At 30.1% G+C, this 24,011-nt stretch overlaps 2 protein-coding genes across 4 annotated transcripts; one reads left to right on the top strand and one right to left on the bottom strand.

Moving 5' to 3' along the window:
- Positions 1-607: 607 nt before the first annotated feature.
- On the bottom strand, positions 608-2,972 carry LOC114184070 (C4-beta,C20-epoxidase-like). Its single transcript, XM_028071308.2, has 3 exons — positions 2,339-2,972; positions 1,053-1,410; positions 608-956 (listed from the first exon to the last, which is right to left on the bottom strand). Exons 1-3 carry the CDS (start codon positions 2,779-2,781, stop codon positions 747-749), a joined length of 1,011 nt encoding a protein of 336 aa, XP_027927109.2. The 5' UTR covers positions 2,782-2,972; the 3' UTR covers positions 608-746.
- A 5,851-nt stretch (positions 2,973-8,823) lies between these two features.
- On the top strand, positions 8,824-17,526 carry ABCG29 (pleiotropic drug resistance 1). 3 transcript variants are annotated; one of them, XM_028071244.2, is made up of 23 exons: positions 8,824-9,108; positions 9,232-9,604; positions 10,469-10,678; positions 10,823-10,907; positions 11,055-11,214; positions 11,299-11,375; positions 11,476-11,529; positions 11,686-11,776; positions 12,406-12,707; positions 12,958-13,556; positions 13,690-13,850; positions 13,939-14,045; positions 14,138-14,291; positions 14,395-14,532; positions 14,673-14,830; positions 14,925-15,257; positions 15,352-15,642; positions 15,734-15,817; positions 15,908-16,041; positions 16,130-16,357; positions 16,443-16,614; positions 16,705-16,959; positions 17,051-17,526. In XM_028071244.2, exons 2-23 carry the CDS (start codon positions 9,243-9,245, stop codon positions 17,318-17,320), a joined length of 4,425 nt encoding a protein of 1,474 aa, XP_027927045.2. In that variant the 5' UTR covers positions 8,824-9,108; positions 9,232-9,242; the 3' UTR covers positions 17,321-17,526. The 3 variants fall into 3 exon arrangements, 2 of the variants coding, with proteins under 2 accessions (XP_027927045.2, XP_085529192.1); XM_085673066.1 differs by having other exon boundaries at positions 16,443-16,959; XR_014994977.1 differs by lacking the exons at positions 8,824-9,108; positions 9,232-9,604 and adding an exon at positions 10,184-10,202.
- Positions 17,527-24,011: the final 6,485 nt, after the last annotated feature.

The following is a 24,011-nucleotide window of genomic DNA, read 5'->3' as shown; positions in this document are numbered from 1 at the left end:
CTTTACTCTTAATTTTGGTTTGGATTCTTTTTTTGCAGTCCAATGGTTTTGAGATTGTAGCCCTTTTCCAGCACTGTCCCTAACTCCCTACGGATACCACTTTTTCTTTTATCTTCCCACATTACTTTCTTGTTTATTGAAAACATTTTTTTATTGAGTATCTTCATAAAATGAACTTCTCTCGAGTATCTTGAAAATAATTCTAAAAAAATTCAAAAAAGGGGTGTCAATATCACGGATAAGGGGTACAATTTTGGTTTGGACTTTGCCCATGTTTGCCCGGCACACTACGGACACAGTCTTCTTTTATATAGGGTTGACAATTAGAGACCGACCCGTCAGGCCAGCTTGCAGGTCAGGGTAATGAGTTCGCATTGGCACCCCGTAACTTTTATGCTAAAATTTTGAGTCAAAAACACTCAGTTTGAGGTTCATCTTTCTCCATTGTATAAAAACCTTCACTCATCAAATGTCTCACACTTATAACTCAAATAGGTTTGTTTTTTTTTTTTCTTTTATACGTTGTTTAATTTTTGTTATCAAACATAGTTGCAGTGCAGTATCTTACAGTGGTTAAAAAATGCTGCTTGGATAACTGTTACCAAACTTTTGACACAATGGAAGAGAATCTGTCCATTTTACACGAGTTAATTACATGCAAATTTACTTATAGTAGTAATCTTTTTGTTCCAAAGTCGTATTGATGTATTTTGCATTGAATAACAAGGACACCATCAAAAAAAAATTTAGACATAAATGAGGACATGACACACAAGGGTCAAAATCATGGCCAATAGGACTTGCAAGCCCAGAGAAATAGTTCTTTCCCCACTGTTCTGAAAATTGCTCTTCTTGTTTGGCGGTGAATAGAGGAAAGCCATTGAAATGCAGTCCTCTTTCTCACCTTTAAATATTGGCCTTCCAATCACGTCCTTGTAGTGTCCATCACTCAACATCTGAAACAAACCAATGCAAAGCTTCTTAAATCAGTTTGTACTATATATACTCAAACTGTTCAGTAAATTAATTTCATTTTCTGTGTTTGAATGAACCTGAGTTTGGTCTCCAGCTGTGACTACAAGGGCTCCTTTTTCTGGAAAGAAAGAGAGCCACCCTTTCTTAGAGTAAACCTGAAACTCAGAAGACCCGTCACATAGATGCAAGCACAAGCAATGAGAGGATTGGTTTCCCCTCACCAGCATTCTGATCACATCATAGTTTAAAGAGTTAGAACATTGTCCTGACATGTTATCTGAGCAGTGCTTATAAACAGAACAAAGTGTCCCACGTTCATGCCCACGAATCATGTCCACAGAGTTTGCAATTTTTGGGGGAGAATCTTGGAGTATCACTTGCAAAATTTTCTCGGCCACATTCTCTATCCTGGCCACAAGATTCTCCATCTTCTTGCTGAATGTTCAAGAAATTTAAAATCAGACTCACTTTTTTCATCAACTGTCATACCATACGGAAAGTTTCACAGTGCATGCACACTGCAAAAGAGATAATTAAATTAAATTTGTGTTGCATAGACACTCATTCTTGCGTGTGCTTTTAAATAGTGGTATGATATTGATGTATAAACCATAAAGTAGTTTGGTCTTGTTCTATCTCAATTGTGAAGTTTCAGCTAACGTTTTGGGTGTAACACGCAACAGGAACTGAATTCCCCTGACCAAAAGTTTTCAACCAAACACTTCTTTTCTCCAAACAAACACTCCACCTCCACGCAATAATGTGTTCCTTTTTCTCTTCCTTACCTCTTTTGCAAACTACAAAACCACATTTCCATTTCCATAAAAGAAGTTATATTACCTATCTGCAACACTCACATCGTCCACGCGTCAACTTAGTCAAATAATCATTTTAATCCATTCTATTTAATTTAGACCTTTCAAACCAAATTAGGACAGTTACCAATTTTATGTTTTTAAAAAACAATTTACGTCATTTGATGTAAAAAAATCCATCACATTAACCTAATTAGATGACAATTATATACATAGATCTATTCTTCCAAAATTTAAAATATCAAATAAATTTAACAAAATTTAATAAAAATAATTAAATTCATATATTTCTATATATTAATAATTGATATAAAATTTTGAAAGAAGATTTATTTCAAAATTCATTACAACTTGATAGATAAAAACATATTTAATTCTTAATAAAATAATAATAAATATAAAATTTAGACATATTTGTTATTATTATATTAATAAAAAATTGTACCTAATATTTCATATATTAGTAGTAAAATACCCTGCAACTTAGATAATAGCAACTGAAATGAAATGCATGCTAAATTAATTAATTAATTAGTTAACTAGTTTACTTGAAATTGGAATATCCGGTTGGCGAAAGTTGCTGCATTCTGAGGTTGAACTCCTTATCTCTTCCCCAAACGAACTCATCTTCATCGTCGAAACCCCACGGACTCTCCGCTGACCTCGTTGCGCCGCCTCGCTTCTCCGGCGGCACCTGGAAAATTGCGATAGAAGCTTCCGCCGGCGACGCGATCACGTCCAGTGGAATTCCATGGTTGAGCAGCTGAAAGCATCCGACAGTTGCGAAAGAGTCCGAAATGACGTGACGAAGAGCGTCGTCGGAACATAAGGAGCTAAAGTCAACCTTTGGAAGCGGCTTTCGGTGGTTGTTGTAAATGTTCGGGAGACGGAGAGAGGTCTCCAAGAATCGGCGGAAAACGTCGTCGTTGGAGAGCGAGGACGTTCGCCTGGCGGAGGCCACAGGAGATGGCGGCGGGGCACGGAAATCCATTGCAGTCCGGCAGAGGAGAGAAGGAATACGATACGAATCAACTTTCTTGATTCATTTGTGAGTGTTGTTTTTGTTATTAAAAGAAGAGAAATAACAGTGAAGCACCATTCCTGTCTATAATCACCATGTCCCACCTTTCCTGCACTTTACACCATCACAGACACATTTCTTTAACTATAAAATTGTTTATACCAGTGCTTTCATACTTAATTAACCTTTTAATTAAATGTAATCTCCATTTAAATATAAAACTAGAATTGAAGAGAGAAATGGAAGAGGGGGAGGGTGCTAACTTTCATAGGATGAGGGGTTTGAATAGCATATTGAGGAGTGGCATCGATAGTTATCAAAAAAATCCTCGCGGAAGTTGAATAGCCCAACAAAAATGTGGTGAGAACATGCCATTGTTTCACTAATAGTGGGCCTATTTTCTTAAACCCAACTTTGAACTTCAAAACCGAAGAGTAGCCCAAGAAATAATGGGCTTACTCGAGGAAGGCAGTTTCTTCTTGTACATCCGTATGTTTCTTTCGGCACCTCCATATACAAAACAATTTTCTCCTCGTCATTTTTGGATTGTATCATTCAAAAGAGAAAATGACTTTCAATGTTCCGATGACACAGTATAAAAATAAAAAATATTTCTACATTACTCGATTTATAAGTTAAAACTGATTAAAATAATAATTTTAAATTGTACATTTTGACTTTTGAATTATACAATCTACAAGATATTTTTTTATTTTTAGATCATATAATATAAAAAATAAATTTAAGAAAAAATATTTTTATATTATACAATTCAGAAATCATTTTTCAACTTTCAAATTTTACCATCCAAAACAAACATTTTTTTTAAATATAAGAGTAGTGAAAAAAATATATGAAGGGAACGGAACAAACGATCTTGAAGGAAATACACTAAAATAAACCTGAGTAGGAGAGTGAAAAAATGAAACTAAATTTAAAATATTCAAACGTTGCAAATTAGATTTATCTTACGTTTTAGTAAACAGCTTGCTCAATTAGCTTTGAATTTAAGTTAATATTAATTTTCCAATATTCAATTGTATAATCGATTGGAAACTAGTTCAAAAATCGACTTTGATTTTTCCACCAACTGGTTTTATAAATGAGAGACTGAAGTTTCAAATTTCAATTCATATAATTTGTTTAAAATTATATGATTTTTTTCTTAGCAAATAGAATCAATTTAATTCAATCTTATAAAATAAATCTTTTAAAAATGTTTTTGATCCTCTTTAAATAATATAATTTATTCATACATTATAATATCATCATGAATAAATCAATCTATAGAGGTTGTTCTAAGGAAAACTATAAATGAACTATATTTAAAGAAACTCAAAAGGAAATTCGTATTCTCTTAGAGATATTAAATAAAAAAAATGAAATAAGGTGTCATAAAGTTGAATAAAGATTATGCCAATTCAATTACATACTTTAAATTCAAAGCCCACAAGAAGCACAAATACAGAAAAGCTGTTCCATAGATTTTTATTTCAAACCATAACCTTGGTTTTGGAGAAAAATGTGGAACTTTTGACTAAATGGTTGTGAAGCATGATGAAATAGAACATGGAAGTTGAATATTATTAGTCATAAGTTGGAAAAACCATGTCTGTTTACTTTAGCTTGTCTTTCATTCCACCAAGCACTTCCATGTCAAGTGACTTCCACAGTTGAAGAAAATTATTATTAAAACTATTTAATTAACTTTTTGTGATCTCATTTACATAAAACATACTAATATTCATATAAAAAAAATGCTTGGCACCCAAACTAATTAATAAATCAAATCTATGAACTCATAAAAGACGGGAGAAATTATTACTATGAGTCCAAAGTAACACTTTCTCTTCTTTTACAGTTTTTGTTTATTATGAAACTTTTTATACATCTAATAAATTTTGTATAAGAGTTTACGTCAAGCAAAATTTAAATATTTTTATTTTTTATTTTATTTTTTTACTTTCTGATATATTTTTTAAAGATAAAATTATAATTTGTAGCACATTTTTTAAAAATAATGCGATTAATTAGGTGCCTTTTCTTTTCTTTTTTTACCACGTAAATAATTGAAGAAAGTTTATGTGTTGGTCAACGGATCAATTAATAGACATCGTTGTAGAAATAAGATATGCAACCAAAAAAATCATATCAGATTGATGTAACGGCTTCTAGAAACAAAGAAAGAAAACATTCACGCAAATTATATGTGCATCCTTGTTTATCTACGTGGAAAAAAAAATATTCACCCAACCAAATTATCTGTTTAAAAATAATTAACTAAGAAAAAGAATATAATTGAAAAAATAACTAGTAGTATGTGAAATTCTGATATAAATAAGTAAATTTCTTTTAAAGCGAATATAGATTTAGATGGGAGTATTATTTTTATTGAAGAAGCTTTTTTCTAGGGCTAAAAGTAAATTGTGATATAGAAGATTTAGTGGAAAGACCGAATAATAAAATTGTCATATATATATATATATATATATATATATATATATATATATATATATATATATATATTTTGTGATATGCAGTTCTACAACTGATGGTTCATCACTCACACGCTTTCATTTGTCTCTTACGTCCATATGCAGGCACACAACACAAGCATTTCATAATAAATTTTATATATATATATATATATATATATATATATATATATGTGTGTGTGTGTGTGACATAATACAGTTCTACCATTCTTATATTTCCATGTCATTTAATATCCAGTAACAATAGTAATCAAACATTAACAAAATGATTAGTTTTCTTTAATTGTTGACCATTTGGTATTTTTATTTTCATTAATTAATTGTTTAAAATTGCATGATTTAAAAAAATATCTGTAATAAATGGTGGTGATGAAAAACTGAAAACTGTTAATAAAAATTAAAATATTTTGATGATTGTTTTCCAGTATAATATAGTTATATTAAAATTTTCGAACATGATAAAATAAATTTTACACCATCATAAATGGTTGCTTTTGATTGACACGGTCTGCAGAGGGTGGAAACCAAGTCAATTTCCTTGAATTAAACAGCAGTTTTTGTCTTTTCATAATAGAAATAAAATCATTTTAAAGAATAAAGCAATACTAAAAAAATTCTCATATGAGAATTTTACTGTAAATTTGTTAAAGAAATTTACAAAAAAAAAAATTGTTTCTATTATTTTCTTAAAAAATTTTAATTAACATTAATTTTTTTATGAATAATTATTTTTTACAAAATTATAAAATTTATAAATATTTTTTACAAAATTTATTGTAAAAAGTGTTATATATAAAATATTTTAGAAAAAAGTTAACAATAATTTTTTGTAAATTTTTTTCATAATGAAATTTATAAGTATTTTCTAAAGAAAAAATTAAAACAAAGTTAATAAAAAAATATGATTTTTTTAACAGTGAACCATACATAAGTTAAAGGTGTAGAAAAATTAGGATGATAACTTAAAATTTATTTTCGATTAATTCAATTAGAATGTATTGAATTAGTGAGTTATCGATTTCATTAACTCGACCTACCTATATATTATATTATAATAAAAAAAATTAATAGTATTGAAACATGTACTTTCTTTTATGATGGGTGAATAACGTATATTTTAAATACTTAGCTGTTTTAAGATTCTAATATAAACAAAACTAATAATTCAAAACAATTTAATTTAAAATTGGATTTGATGTATCAATAATTCTTCTTTGCATGTAATATAAATATTTATCAACACTCGTCAAGGTTGTCTCTATTTATCTTTTTATTATATCATATGTTTATCTCTTTAGATACCAAATACATATATATATATATATATATATATATATATATATATATTCTTTGAATTACTTTCTTTTAGAAACAACATTAATTCCAGTGGTCAACGTAGTGAAGTTAAATTTCTTTGTCGGGTAGCTAGAGGTCTCTTAGTAAAGAAAAACAACACAAGCACAAAATTTATTAGGATACTTTTATGTAAGTATATGTAATGTAATAACGTTTACGTAATGCTTTGGAAAAAAAAAATGAAACCAAATGAATATCAAGAAGATACTAACAATAACTTTTACTATCAACATTCTTTACTACGAATTATGACAAATTGTATTCACACCTTTTAAAATTTATTGAACTTAGACTTGATAGTTTTTATTTTTTATTATACACATGTTTTTAATTCCGTAATTATCTTATGAATCAAGGCATGATGTATAGAGTAATATTAAAAAAGAAATGATAAATATTAGATATAATTTCTTTAACTTTTAGATACATGTGTTGGGAGTCTCACTTTAACTAGAGATAAGGTAATTTTATAATATATAAATGGGTGTAAAACTTATCTTATAAGCTAATTTTATGAAATTGAGTTAGACTTAAAGTTCACCTCTTAACATTGGATTAGAGCCATGAGTTAGAGTTTATCCTAATAAGATTTGTTAGTTATTCGACTTATTGTGTCATCCACTATCAGAAAATTTGTTGTTTATTGGGAATTGTTTCACCGCTATCAAACCACCCAATCTATTGTGACACCCCTTATTGGAAGATTTGTTGTTTATTGGATATTGTTCTACCCGCTATTAGACTACTATTGAATCACTCATTAACAATCTCTTGATTTTTATGTATATACTTCAACAAAGGTGTGTTGGAAGTACCATACTGATTATGGATAAGGTGATTTCATAATATATGTGGAAAAGTTTCCTTATTAACCGCTTAAATATAATATGAAAATTCTTATTTATTTAATCTCTAAAATGTTACTTTTACTAAAATATTTTATTAAAAATAATTAAATTTGACTTCTTGTTCAGAAAAAAAAATCAAACAAAGAATATATTGAAATGCATAACATAAATACAATGATGTAATATCATAAAAGAATGTCAAAATTTCGTAACAGAATGTATACAAATAACATTATTATTATATGTTATCCCCAAATCCGTGTTTTTTTAACCAAAACAAGTGTTATCAAGTAATAAAAAGAGGACTGTTTATAAATTATATGCCTAAAAAATATCTGAGTCGTTAGGTTTGATTTTAATGTATTTTTGTGTTTATATTGGGATTAGCTGTCTGCAGAAAAAATCCGAGAACGGCATGATAACTTAGTCAAACTTTAGGTTCCGTGGAGATAAACTCAAACTTCATTGTGAATAATTTTCTATTGCATTAAAAAATGTTAAGCGACACAAGGCAGTGAATGTTTCAGAACTAATACTTTATATATTGAATTATTCAGTTTATAGAACTAATCGATTTTTTTCCTGACCAGGTCCTCAAATGAGAAATTAGGAGAAAATCGTTGGTTCCATTATTTATCTTCATAATATTTTTTATATGATGTTTTGTTATCTAATATTGATCCGAATAATCTTGCTGCATTTTATTCTTAATAGTATTATAATTGACCGAGTTATTAGTCAAAGTTTCATTAAGTTTTTTCTTTTTTATTTTCATTATAACTATCATTACTTAGAAAAATACTAACTTCCTAAAACCAGGTTCCGTTGCTTTTAATTTTCCAATCTTTCTTCTGGCTTAAAAAAGCGAGTATTTATTATCTTTAGGTTGGACACGCAATCCACTAATTCAATATTATTCCTAGTTTACCAACTTTATAAACATGACTAGTGCTGAATATTATTACCAATTTGAATTAAAAAATAAATAAAAGATATTAAATATTAATTATGAATTGTTTCCTTTTTATTGATAGGTCTCAAACATCACCAAACTCGTTACTGCTTAAACTTGTACGTCATTAATAGGAATAATATTTTCCACATATTTTTCGTAACAACCCATTTTCCATAAAAAAAAAAAAAAAAAAAAACAGAGTGTGGATATATATTGTTCACGGTTCAACATTCATGTTTGAATGAACCTTCTCTCTTGCATTTAGCACACTACACACATAATAAGTCATTAATTAATTATTCATCAAGTGTTTGATTTGAATAAAGGATTAAGACTAACGACAATTCTGCCACCAAACCAATCTCTCTCTTCGTGTTCTCTCTCACATTCTCTCACTCATTTATCACACATACATCTATATATGCATAATATTGTTTCCATCATTAGACTATACACAACACTTTCTTCATATCAGAAAACCTGTTCTTTTAAGTGGTTTATCAGTTCCAAATCTTCTCTCATGAGTGGAAAATATGTAAAGGAGAGAAAGAAAATATGAAGGAGCTTTTAGTTTCAACCCCCCAACAACCAAACTTTCTTCGCTGAGCACAGAAGTTGAAGTTCTATAACCCAAAACATTCATGTAAGTACCGTATCTGCACTAGACAGTTCCTAAATCTTTTATGTTTTATCTTTCATGGTATAGAAACATCCTTGTTCTAATTTTGTTGTCATGTCATGTCATGTTTGAAATCCACAACTGCAGAGAGAGATAAAATGGAGGGTGGGAATTTGAGCAGAAGCATAAGTAGGAGCTTAAGCAGGTCAAGTTGGAGAATGGAGGGTGTGTTTGCGAGTGGGAGATATTCACGAAGAACATCAAACATTGATGAGGACGAAGAGGCTCTCAAGTGGGCAGCCATAGAAAGATTACCAACCTACGACAGGCTAAGAACAAGTATCCTGCAAACTTTTGCAGAGGGTGGTGATCATGCTCGTCCCAACACATTGCAGCACAGAGAAGTCGATGTTAGAAAGTTAGATGTGAACGAAAGGCAAGAGTTTATCGACAGAATCTTCAAGGTTGCCGAAGAAGACAATGAAAAGTACTTGAGCAAGTTCAGAAACAGACTCGAAAAGTGAGTTCTCTCTGTCTTTCATCTTCACCCTTCAGCACCAGAATCTGAGAAAGTTCATACTTTTTTTATTCTCATCGTAAATTTTTGTTCAATAGTTCTTATATTATATATTCACGAACGACTCTGCTTTCTTCCACTTACTTCTGACTTACTCAATTATGTTTTGAGGGAACATTTTGTTTTCCATATGTTAAAGAAACAAAAATGAAGGTTAGTTAGCTTATGTATATGATACAGCTTTGACTTCGTTTGAGGCCGGCAAGGTAAGTTACGACAAATGTTTTTTATTTAAGCGTGCACATGACGTAACCACTCATTTATCATATTAAACTGCGTGTCTTTGTCATTTATCAAAACCAACATAAACAAAATGATAAAAGGATCAAATTCAAAAATCAAAGAGTCTGATTTTAAGGAGATGGGGATTAGAGAGAAATATTCCCAATGCATTATTGAAGAGAGATGGGGGCATGGGGGGAATGAATCTTGAACAATAGTGAACACAGAGATCTATATAAAGAACCTATTCATGTGATTGAATTTTTTTGCCTTTTCTCCATTCTTCTAAGTTGTTTATTGTCTCACTACATCAAATTAGGTAACTCAATACACGAACAAGTAGAGTGTCAATGTCTGAAATGATACGTTACCTTCTGCTGTAGAAATAGTGCATGTGATTCCCTTATATTGTCATGTTCACTTTTTTCTATTCTGTGAACAAGTCATTGCTCCAAAATCATGTCACACTCACACATGCTTATGGATACACTTTTTCTTTTTTTTTTCTAACAAATGGTTCCCACGTTCAATACATTATGCTGAACAATTAATATGAACTTGTTTTTTCAATTGTTCCAATTGCAGGGTTGGTATCCGACTCCCAACAGTAGAAGTGAGGTTTCAAAATTTGACAGTTGAGGCAGATTCCTACGTTGGCAGCAGAGCGTTGCCAACCCTACCAAACGTTGCATTGAACATTGCTGAATCAGCTCTTGGCTTATGTGGGATTAGCACCGCCAAGAGAACAAAGCTCACGATTCTTAAAGATGTTTCCGGCATTATTAAACCTTCTAGGTACCACCTCGAGATTTTCATCATTAATTAGTTCGAACCTATCTAACTAAAATATTTCAAGCCTAGCTCACCTAGGTTTATTTGTTCATTATTATAATCTGGGTTGGTGTAATGTAATGTAACCATTCTTATTGTTCTGTATAGAATGGCCCTTCTGCTTGGTCCCCCTTCTTCTGGGAAAACGACCCTTTTGCTGGCGTTGGCTGGAAAATTGGACAATGATTTGAGGGTAGATTCCAGCCCTTTCATTTTTTTTTTTGACTAAGCTATAATGAGAAAGAAAATCAAAATTCTCAATTTATACTTTTCTAGCACGTGGAGTTGAACAACACTGGTGATGGGGAATAATAACAAGAGTTTTGTTTGAATGAAACAGGTACGAGGAGAAATCTCCTACAACGGTTACAAGCTCAATGAGTTTGTCCCTAGAAAAACTTCAGCTTACATTAGCCAAAATGATGTGCATATTGGAGAAATGACAGTAAAAGAAACCCTCGATTTCTCAGCTAGATGTCAAGGAGTTGGAACACGATATGGTAACAAAAAATCACTGTAAAATCGTTAACGAATTTTCTAGTAGAAGTCTTTTCTATAACTATCTGACAAATATGTTACTGTAGACCTATTAGCCGAGCTTGCTCGAAGGGAAAAAGAAGCTGGAATATTTCCAGAGGCAGAACTCGATCTTTTCATGAAGGTATTATTAATTACTCATCGAGTTCCGAAGACTAAACAACCCAGAACTTTCACAGGGTTGTTAATTTATTGAACCGTTCTCACATTTTCAACAATTTTAGGCCACTGCAATGGAGGGAACAGAAAGCAGTCTCATTACTGACTATACTCTCAAAGTGAGTGATTTTTCTTACACAACATTTATTATGTTTACGGTTTAAGATTATCCATTCCCACCCACAAAAGTCCAAACCATGATCTCACAGCTACCAATCTATCATTTCAATGAGCAACGAAAGATAATAACTTGTCAGTGTTTGATGTATGGATAGATATTGGGGCTTGATATTTGCAAAGATACAATCGTGGGTGATGAAATGCACAGAGGAGTGTCTGGTGGCCAAAAGAAGCGTGTAACAACAGGTAATAACTCAACTCAAATCCTCATTTCTTAAATTCCTCTGTTCCCAATTCTTCTGTCATTGTTTTCTACTTCATTATTTTTTCTGTCCGAACATTATCTTTATGTTTGAAAGGCGTGGTTTAATCAAATCATCCAATAAAAAAAACTCGCCTAAGGTTAAGATATAGCCACATGTACTTGGCTGACTGAGATGTTTTTATATAACAAAAATACTCACAATTTTCTCTATAACCGTGACTCATGAGTGAGAAGAAAACAAAAATGTTTTTTAATAAAATAAATGGTCTGACTACAAGAGATAATAAAATTATATTTACGATTTTTTTTTTCTTGGACTTGGTCCATCTTTTCTACCTTTTACACACTGGTTTTTGAAAGAATCTTGCTGATTACATACACAACTTTCCTTACCTCAACTTTGCTAAGTTTAAATATTAAAAAAATAACCTTTTATCTTCAATTCAATTCATAAATTATTAATATCCCTTTCAAATCGATTAAAAAAATACACATTTAAATAGAATGCAAGAAGCTTGAAACTCGAGCTATGGTTTACCAATTCAAAGTGAAAGTGATATACATATATATTATATTAATTGATTTTTTGAATGACATGTTATGTGTATAGGAGAAATGATTGTTGGGCCCACAAAAACATTGCTGATGGATGAGATATCAACGGGCCTTGATAGCTCCACGACATATCAAATAGTGAAATGCTTCCAACAGATTGTGCACCTTACGGAAGCAACCATATTCATGTCCCTACTCCAGCCTGCTCCGGAGACGTTCGATCTGTTTGATGATATCATCTTGATATCGGAGGGTCAGATTGTTTATCAGGGCCCACGTGAGCACATCATTGAGTTCTTTGAATCATGTGGATTTAGATGTCCTGAGAGAAAGGGAACCGCAGATTTCTTACAGGAGGTATACCTGCCAAATCACCAATTCTTTTTCAATTACAGAAAACAATATTTGGATAAACATAACGATTCAACCATACATCTTCATTTAAAAATTATATTTTTCAATTAAAAAAAGTCAAACTGACACACGTAGGAGAAGAAACCATTTGATTTATATATATTATTTTTGTTATCAATTATTACACAAGGGCTTATTTCAAATTTGAAAACATGAAACGGGGAAGTAAATGACACAGCTTAATTTTGTGTAGGTTACTTCAAGGAAAGACCAAGAACAATATTGGATAAACAGAAACATACCATACCATTACATCACAGTGAGTGAGTTTGCAAATAGGTTCAAGCAATTCCATGTTGGAAGGCAACTTGAGAATGAACTTTCTGCGCCATTTGACAAATCAAAGGGACACAGAGCAGCTCTTGTTTTCAAGAAATATACAGTGCCCACAAGGGGACTTCTTAAGGCATGTTGGGATAAGGAATGGCTACTAATCAAGAGAAACTCTTTCGTCTATATATTTAAGACAGGTCAAATATGCATCATCGGTATCATAGCTGCAACTGTGTTCTTTAGGACCAAAATGCATCAAAGGGATGAGTCTGATGCAGCAGTTTACATAGGTGCCATTTTGTTTACCATGATCATGAACATGTTCAATGGCTTTTCTGAATTACCACTCACCATTGCAAGACTTCCTGTTTTCTACAAGCACAGAGACCACCTTTTCCATCCTCCTTGGACTTATACCCTCCCTAATTTCTTACTCAGAATCCCCATTTCTATCTTTGAAGCTATTGTTTGGGTTCTTCTCACATACTACCCTATAGGATTTGCACCTGAAGCTAGCAGGTAACCTTAATTATCTTTTTTACCTCATTTTATATGTTTTTACACCTACCCATGATGCAAATTTAATCATAAAATTCGATAAACTATGATTACTAGTACAAAGTTTCACATTGGTGCCTTATTCAACTTTCAGGTTTTTCAAGCACTTGTTGTTAGTTTTTCTTGTCCAACAAATGGCAGCTGGGATGTTCAGGCTTATATCTGGAGTTTGTAGAACAATGATTATTGCTAACACTGGTGGAGCCCTCATGCTGCTTCTTGTTTTTCTACTAGGAGGTTTCATCCTTCCTAAACGTAAGTGACTAATCCTCGTAATGAATCATGTAAAATTTTCAAAGAATGTGCGAACCTTGATGTTTAAGCTTCTTAATGTTATTACTAGGTGACATTCGAGATTGGTGGATATGGGGTTACTGGATTTCACCGTTAACATATGCGTACAATGGTTTGACAGTGAACGAATTATTTGCTCCAAGGTGGAACAAACCGGTAAGTAGCATAAATTTTCAGTAGTGGATGAAAGTGTTGATTCAATGGCCTAAAATGAAAGTATTTTTCACTTGAATTTTCATATTTTGTAGTCTACAGATGGTGTAACTCCAATCGGTTTGGCTACGTTAAATAACTTTGACGTTTTCGCTGAGAAAGGATGGTATTGGATAGCTGTAGCGACTCTCTTCGGCTTCACTGTTCTGTACAATGTTCTCTTCACCTTTGCACTCATGTACCTCAACCGTAAGAACTCATACCATAACAAAATTTCAATGTATCACTTCCTTCATTAGTTGATTAGTGCTAATAGTGCTTTTATTGTATCTTCTGTAATTTGATTCACTAGCCATTGGAAAAAAACAAGCAATAATATCTGAAGAAGAAGCATCCGAAATGGCGACTGGAGGAAACTCTAGGGAAGAGCCTAGACTTGTAAGGCCAGAGCCCAACAGAGAGATAGCTCCTCAGCCATTATATTCTACAGGTGGAAGCAACACGCGTCAATATCAAACTAGTTAACTTTGATATTGAGGGCTTTTTCCTTAGCCATAAGTGTAACTTTGTTAGTATAATATAACTAGTGAAACTTCTCAATAACATTGTCTTGTACATAAATAATTTCAGGAGAAGTGGCAATGCAACAAATGAGTGGTCGAATGAGAAATGTAGATTCAATGCGTGATTCAACCATTGGTGTTTCCCCAAAGAAAGGAATGGTTCTACCTTTTCAACCACTTGCAATGTCTTTTGACAGTGTTAATTATTATGTGGACATGCCTGCTGTAAGAACTTTATCACACCCTTTTAACATAACTTTATATCATATCATTCATAAGTAGTAATGGTAAATATAAAGGAAACTTTAACTTGTAATAGGAAATGAAAGAGCAAGGAGTGACCGATGATAGACTACAGTTACTGAGGGAAGTAACTGGTGCCTTTAGGCCTGGAGTTTTAACTGCTTTAATGGGAGTGAGTGGTGCTGGAAAGACAACCTTGATGGATGTTTTAGCTGGGAGAAAAACAGGTGGCTACATTGAAGGAGATGTTAGAATATCTGGCTACCCAAAGAATCAAGAAACATTTGCAAGAATTTCTGGCTACTGTGAGCAGACTGATATCCATTCACCCCAAGTTACTATCCGAGAGTCTTTGATCTATTCTGCTTTCCTTCGTTTACCTAGAGAGGTCAATAATGAGGAGAAAATGGTTAGAACTAAATACTATATCTTTTTTTATCTTTGCTTTGAAGTTGCATAGAAGAATGATTCTTATATATCTTCCTTTTTCTTACTCTTCATAGAAATTTGTTGATGAAGTAATGGACTTGGTTGAGCTAGATAATCTCAAGGATGCTATAGTTGGGCTTCCTGGTGTTACTGGGTTGTCTACCGAGCAAAGAAAAAGACTAACAATTGCTGTTGAACTTGTTGCCAATCCTTCAATCATTTTCATGGATGAACCCACTTCAGGTCTCGATGCAAGAGCAGCAGCCATTGTGATGAGAACCGTGAGAAACACTGTTGACACTGGAAGAACAGTTGTGTGCACAATTCACCAACCTAGTATTGATATCTTTGAGGCTTTTGACGAGGTACCAAGAAACTCATAGTTTGTATGTTTCATGTGTTTTCTCTCTTTATCTCCATTACTCTTTGGTAGATAAACATTTTCTTGTGCACCAGTTGTTGTTGATGAAGAGAGGAGGCCAAGTGATATACTCAGGACCATTAGGAAGGAATTCACACAAGATTATAGAATATTTTGAGGTATTACATTACAACAAAAATAATTATGAATTTTTTTACCAGTAAGGGATTCAAGTTTAACATCTAACTCCATGTTCATTCCTTGATCAGGCAATCCCAGGGGTCCCAAAAATCAAGGATAAGTACAATCCAGCCACATGGATGTTAGAGGTAAGCTCTATAGCAGCTGAAGTTCGACTTGGAATGGATTTTGCAGAGTACTACAAAACATCATCCTTATACCAGTAAGTCTAAAAACATCTAGGATATATACTAAACTAATGTTGTCGAGTGAGTTTGATTAAGCTGACATATGTACATACTTATGAGTAGGCGAAACAAAGCTCTTATAAGGGAATTAAGCACACCTCCACCAGGAACAAAAGATTTGTACTTTCCCACTCAGTATTCTCAATCCACTTGGGAACAATTCAAATCTTGTTTATGGAAGCAATGGTTGACTTATTGGAGAAGTCCAGATTATAACCTTGTCAGATTTTTCTTCACCTTAGCAGTAGCTTTCGTGGTGGGGACAGTATTTTGGAGGGTTGGCAAGAAAAGGTTTGATGTTGCTACCTTAATTGAACAGACATATATGTCTGAGTATTTTGTAATTACAACTATTTCTTCTGTCATGTTTTTGCAGAGGAAGCTCAAGCGATTTGAACACCATTATAGGAGCTTTATATGGATCTATATTCTTTGTTGGTGTCAACAATTGTCAAACAGTTCAACCAGTAGTGGCAGTTGAAAGAACAGTGTTTTATCGAGAAAGAGCTGCTGGAATGTATTCTGCTTTGCCTTATGCCATTGCACAGGTTAAAGGATGCATTATCTTAAACAACTATAAAATTTTCTGCATCTTGTACTTGTTTCTTATTATGCTAGCGTTGTTGTTTCATTTGCAGGTTATCTCTGAAATACCATATGTATTTGTTCAAACTATTTATTTTGCATTCATAGTCTATGCTATGGTGAGCTTTGAATGGAAAGTGGAAAAGGTCCTCTGGTTTTTCTTTGTTAGTTTTTTCTCCTTCTTGTACTTCACATATTACGGGATGATGACTGTTTCCATTACACCAAACCACCAAGTAGCATCAATCTTTGGAGCAGCATTCTATGGACTCTTCAATCTCTTTTCTGGTTTCTTCATCCCAAGACCAGTAAGTAGAGTTCAAGTTTGGTTTTTACAATACAAGAACCACTCTTATGATTTTCACTAACATAATTGCTTTATCAACCTTGGCATTTCAGAAAATTCCAAAATGGTGGGTCTGGTATTATTGGATTTGCCCAGTAGCATGGACAGTATATGGGTTAATTGTCTCACAGTATAGAGATGTAGAGATAACCATTTTTGTGCCTGGTCAGAATAATCAAACTATCAAGCACTATATTGAAGACCATTATGGGTTTAAACCCAACTTCATGGGACCAGTTGCTATTGTTTTGGTCGCTTTTCCCGTCTTCTTTGCCTTTGTATTTGCCTTCTCCATCAAAACACTAAACTTCCAAACCAGATAAAAAAACAACAAATTAGTGAGGAAGTTATGCTCCTGCAAGTTTTACCACTGAATTTACCTTATGTATGTTCAGAGATAGCAAATTTATACACAAATTTAGAGAACCGTGATAACTTTTTAAGGTTGTTTGTTTGGTAAATATAAATTATATTGATTCTGTAATTTTTATGCTATTGTAATATAAACTATGTTGTCAACTTTTTGCGACATGTATTATTGTTATACTTGCAGCAATCTTTCCCACCTAAAAAAACTGTTTTTACTTTTGTATTGACTTCTAAATGTGTTAATCCCGTAACAGTAAGATTATATTTTCTTAAATAGCTTTTTTCTTCCACGTACCAATATTATATATTCGTGCAAATTTTGTTGGGCCCGTATGGACAAATATTAGAAAGAGGGAAATACTATAAGATTTTGTTTCTTATACTAAATTTGGGTTTCTCCTGCACCTCCTTTTTTTTCTTCCTGGATCTTCTTGTTTACTTCTTGCACCCCCAAAAACTCATAAACCCCAAATTATTCATCATTAAAATTATAATATAAAGGTAAAAATTATTCTGGATTACACAATAAAAAATATTTTAGAATTTAAAAATATCTTCCCAATTGTATAATCTATAATACATCTAAAAAATATATTTGGTATTATGTAATTCAGAAAGTACTTCTAAATTCAAAAATATTTTTCAGATAGATTGAATGAGCCGAAATGCATCTAAAATATCTTTCATGATGAGTATTCCATAATATATTCCAGAATACTTATTCCAAAACACATTTTTAGATTCAGAAATATTTTATGAAATAAATACTAGAAAAATATTCCCAACTACAATAGTAGTAGGATCTTTTTGTAGACTCAAGAAAATTATTCCAAAAAAATAACATTTTGTTTTATGTAGTTTATAAAGTCATACTTGTTTTATGGAAAATAAAGATAATCAATCGATACAACTGAAAAACTGGATTTACAATGAAACATTTCCCTACCAGATAAATGAGAAATTGTAGCATTTAAATAACCTCTCATTTTTCCTGAACTAATTATTGATAATTTGTTTTCACTTTATATATTGAAAACTATTTTAGGTATATATGATCCAATATTTCTTTGGGTCTACGCCATCAAAATTTGAAAAAAAACAAAAGTAGTATTATTTTGTGTAGATAAATACAAAGAATAGTAGTCATGATCATAAATGATGAGATAGAATTGTCTATATCAAAGGTGTGGTAAAACCATTGAAATTGACATGTTTGGGTTTTTTGTGTGACAATTACAAAGGATGAAAACAAAAAGGCCCAATTGCCCAACATTAGCACAAAGAGACATGAATGAGTTTGTTTGGATTATTTTTATTTTATAGAATTATTTAAGGAAAAGGCAAAAGTACCCTTTGGAGATGGTGAATAAAATAAATATTTATGGAAAGAGCATTGAATTGAATTGAATGTTGATTATGGGAAAGCGTGTGGGCGCAATTGGGTGGTCCTCCTTTCTTTTCTGACCTTCTTTTAAAGGACGCGGCGACCTGAACGTGGTTTATCTCTGCCCACAAAACGATGACCTATTTTAACTACTATCAGAACACTACTCTTCCTGCATTTTAATTATTACTTTAATCTTTTTTTTTTAGTGTGTGAAAATATCACAATTCTATTTCTAAGTATTTGTAACATATAACTGAAATAATTTCAATTTGTATTCTGTAATCAATTCTCTTTCCCTTCTTATATTTCATTTAAGAATATTTATTATTAGAGTTAAGTAGTTTAAAGTTTATTTAAATATTAATGATAATAATAAATAGATTATTTAAGTTTTAAGTCCATCGAAAATGTGATACATTGAATTGAGACTCCATTAATTCTTTTACTAAATTGGGTACTTAAAACTGTAAATTTTTCAATTAGTTTTTTTTAATGTGATTATTGTATTGTCATAATAATATTAATATTTTATCTTTTCTTATGTTAAAACTAAACTATGTATATTTGAATGTTGAACTAGATTTTGTATTTTTCATATCTTTACATTCGAAGCTAAAGCTAATCCGCTCTGATATTTATTTTAAAAAATAAAAAAGTGAAAAAAGCAAATGAAATATAAAAAAATGTAGTAAATTCTATTAATATACTTTTTAACTTATATTCAATATAATTTTTAAGTTTCATACATTATATTTAATAACTTTTCTATTAACTTTTTTCAGATAGAAGATAGAAAAAATAAATAAATTTTATTATTATTTTGGATAAATCATTGTATTTGATTTGAAATAAAAAATAAATTGTTTAGTACATGAATGAGTGTGCCAATGTCCAGAGAGAAGAACATGACTTTACCTCAAACCTTTCGGAATCTTATATATTTATTTTCTTCCTTTATACCGTTGAAGAAATTAAGGTATATTTCGGATGGTTTTAGTTATAAGTTTTAATTTAAGAACTTTATCCCCTCTTTTTCTTATTTTATATTTTTCTAAAAATATAAGAAAAACATAGAGTATCTGTATCTTAACAATATAATATAAAAATTGACGGAAATGATTTTTTATTATATCCAACATGGTTAAATAATTTTTTACTTTTAGTTTGTATTCAAATTGATACTGTAAAACTTCAGTATGTTAAAATTATTGATTTAAAAATAATAAAATAATTTTAAAGACCAAAATAATATATTATAAATCATTAAATACAAAAATCTCAAAAACACATAATGATACCAACTTTTTGCACAAATTTGAAAGTACCAAAATCTTATTTAAATTTCTTTATTATTGTTTTAAACTTAAAATAATTTAAATTTTAAAATAACCATAATAACCAGTATTTTATATTTTATTTAAACTTATATGGCTTCACTATTTCTCTCTGAAGTTTAATGGAAACTTTATTTTTTTTAAAGTGAAGTACATTTTTTAAGTGAGTTTTATAATTGTGCTTTAAAACAGTAATTCATTTTTATCTAAAAGAACAAGTAATGTTTTCAAGTATAATTCTATTGATTTTTTCAAATATCACATCATAATTTTAAGATACAATCATTGTTACTAGGAATAAGAAACACAAGATATTATGAAACAAAACTACAAAAATTGACATCCATACTTATCTTAAACTTTATATATTTGAATACATTCCTTACAAAATTTATAAAAGAAAGAAATAAAAGTCTGAAGTGTACAATAATCAGAAAAAAGATATTAAGTTTTTTGTGTTTGAATTTGTTCTAAGAGGAAGAAGCCTCCACCAGATGCAACTTAACATAAGAAACAGTGACGCATTAAAGTGAAATGTAGCAGTGTGTGTTCTTTGGAATTATCGCATGGCTAGAAGGAAGTGCAAATAAGGTTGGTGGAACGTGTTATGGTGTGATGACTTGAAAGCTTGACGTATGAAAAAATGGGTCATGCGTGCCTAAATGGCTTGAGATTTTGGTTGGACGTTGAAACCCAAAACCATTAATATAATTTGACAATAATTAAATTAAAATCTCAACTTTTTTTCAAAGTCATGATTTGACTACACGAGAACCATCTTTCTATCCACCATTAGAAGAATTTTAAGGATGTTCAGAGTTAAATATTTTAAGTATTATTAGTAAACTCTAAACCCACCGCTGAATTCACCACTTAGAAGTTTGGAGATGTTAATAGTTAAATATTTTTACTATTTCTAATAAAATATAAAACCACTGCTGTATCCACCACTTAGAGGTTTGGAGACGTTAAGATTTAAATATTTTCAGTATTTCTGATCAAATCTTATTAAATGATTTTATATGGAATATTTTATTTTTTTACATTATTCTTTTAGTCTTCAACACGAAATTAGATTTATATATATATATATATATATATATATATATATATATATATATATATATATATATATATAAAAGTTGATTACGATATAAGATAACTCTTAATCAAATCAATCATACATTGGGATATAGTTTTCTTCATTTTTATGTGATTTTAAGTCTAAAAATTTGTACATTAATGTTTGGTGTGTTGTAGGTAATCAAATATTTTTACTACATTTATCAAAGTCTTTAAAGGATGTTGAATGTTTGGTTTGTATATTTTATTTTAGTTACATGTATTTCTTGTAATTTTATATCACTTGACATTTATTAACAAATTTAAATGTTTTTTAATTATTTCAACATAAATAAACACTTCCAATATTATTACATGTATTAATAAAATAGTTAATTTTCATTATGTAATGTTTTTAGCATTATAGTTAAGATTAAAATCAGAAAATGGTAAGAATGTATAAATATATATATAGTATTACAAGTTATCCCACACATAATCATAATATAATAAAATCAATAAGATGATCCAACAAAAATATAAAATTGTGTTGATCATCATTCTTAAGTGAATGTATTCCATTTAAATAAAAATTAAACATAATTAAAATTTGATGCAATTAAAATCTCATTTTTATATGTATTCTTAGTCGCCTAATGAGTTTATCGTCTAATAAATGTATTGTTTGCATAACACAGGAATCTGATAGGTATATCATTTTGGTTCATTGGCTTGAACTCATGTTTTTATCTCTTTTGGTATTACGAGCCAGTAAAATCAAACTAATATACCTATTCTTAGTTTATTTCTTAATCCCAAAACAATATCTTAGTTCAAAATCTCAAATATTATACTCATCAACAAAATTCTATCATACCCCACACATATAATCACATTTTGTTAACATATACCAACCTATCTCTGCTAAAGCAAACAACAAATTTCAGTTCTTCTCTAAACCAATACATTCAACTCAAAATACTAAATAGAAAATATAGTTTCTCTTATCTGGATTGAATGTCTAACTCAATTTATCTTCAATTAGTCACACAATGCTCTATCCTAATAAAGAAAATTAAAAAAAAAATAAAATTGAACACATTCTAATAATTACAGACAAAAAGAGTTTTATCTTTACCTCTTTTGAGTAACATACAACCACAAAAGCACTATATACATACAAACTCAAAATCACTGAAGAAGCCAAATGAACTAATTTATATGATAATATTTGATTTTGAAAGAAAAAAAACTGGATTAATTAACGTCATTAGTAAAAAAAGAAATTCAATTAACTTTAAAGAAGTGGAAAATATAAATTAATATTAAAATAGTATATAAAATATAAAATTAGTTTAAAAATAGTAAAAATGAATGTCATAAGAACGATGTTTGTAGTGTAAATGGAATTAGTAAGATAGAGGGAATAATGATGACGTGGTGTAGGACATGACATAACAGCACATTGAGTGTTTGGAGTAAGATGGCCTACTTTGCCAACAGTGCATTGTTATCACCCACAACATCCTATGGTCATCCAATGCAACTCTCTTGTACCACAAACTCCTCTAATTTTCAGCCATTCATTTTCTTCTCTTCACTTTCTTTTCTTTGTTGCCAAAAACATCATCAAACTGCAAGAATAAATAAAGACCTAATTCCACATTTTATTTATAAAAAAAAAAATGATAACAATTCTAACAATTAAATTAACATTTTTACTAGACAAGTGAAATAAGATAAAAACATAAATTAATGTTTACCTCCACAGTCAAGGGTTTTATAGATTCACACTAGTAAAAAACAAAAACAAAAAACACCATTCTATGTTCATAGTAATCACAGTTACCTGTACCAAAAAACGAATATGCTTTTTGTCATTTCCATAATTTTGGAGGTACCATTGTCTGTCGTGTTATGAGTTTACATGTTGATTAAAGATTATTTGATATACAAAATTATTTTACAGATTTTAAATTTATTTTTATTAGTAGCTTTAACTAGTTATAGACTTGAGTTTTAACGTATTTAAAAATATTATCATTAATTCACTTGGTTTTTTAAGAACCTTTTATCTATCTCATTATCTTATATAATCACAAGTAGCATTTAGAAGATATTATCTAGTGCTAAATGTTTTATTCAGGTTAATTAATTACTAGCTGCAGGATCTATTTTAAATTTTGATTAAAATGTGAGGCAGTTTATATAAATTATCTTTTACATTAAAACATATAAAATATTCAAAATATTAAAGTTAATAATGATGCTTAAGACTTTATCTATGAAAAATATAAAATGGATATTTCAGTTATTCGTTTTGAGGATATTCACCCGAGAGTTTTGATAATGTAGATTACCCAAATAACTAATTTCAATTGTCTTTCAGGTTGAAAACTTATTCAAAATCCTAAAAATGTATATCACTTTATATTCTGTCTCTAAAATTATCAAATTTAAAAATTATTGCCTTTAAACAAAAATAAAATGTTATTCTTTTACATTAACCTTTTAATTTATACACAATGACACATTAAATAGTAAGTCTTAAATTGTTCTCAAAAGAGTCTAGATTTTCCTACTGATCATTTTGTATTGTTCTTTTATAATACTTATAAATTAGTCTAATTTTTATTTTTAAATATAATTTTAATGTACTTTAAAATATTGAAATAATGTAACTTAGATTTACAACAAAACATTAGATAAAAACAATATATTTATTGAAAAAAAATAGTTTTGTCACCAGATAAAAATAATTAATATTCATTAAATCCTATAAAAATACATGATTAAATATGACATTAAATAAAATATGATATAATAATAATAATAATTAATACAATTTTATTTTATTTAAAA

This window comes from Vigna unguiculata, chromosome 5 (assembly GCF_037176805.1).
Source record: "Vigna unguiculata cultivar grain cowpea cultivar isolate G323 ecotype 2 chromosome 5, ASM3717680v1, whole genome shotgun sequence".
NCBI lineage: Eukaryota > Viridiplantae > Streptophyta > Magnoliopsida > Fabales > Fabaceae > Vigna > Vigna unguiculata.
This window is presented reverse-complemented; position numbering and strand designations above follow the sequence as displayed.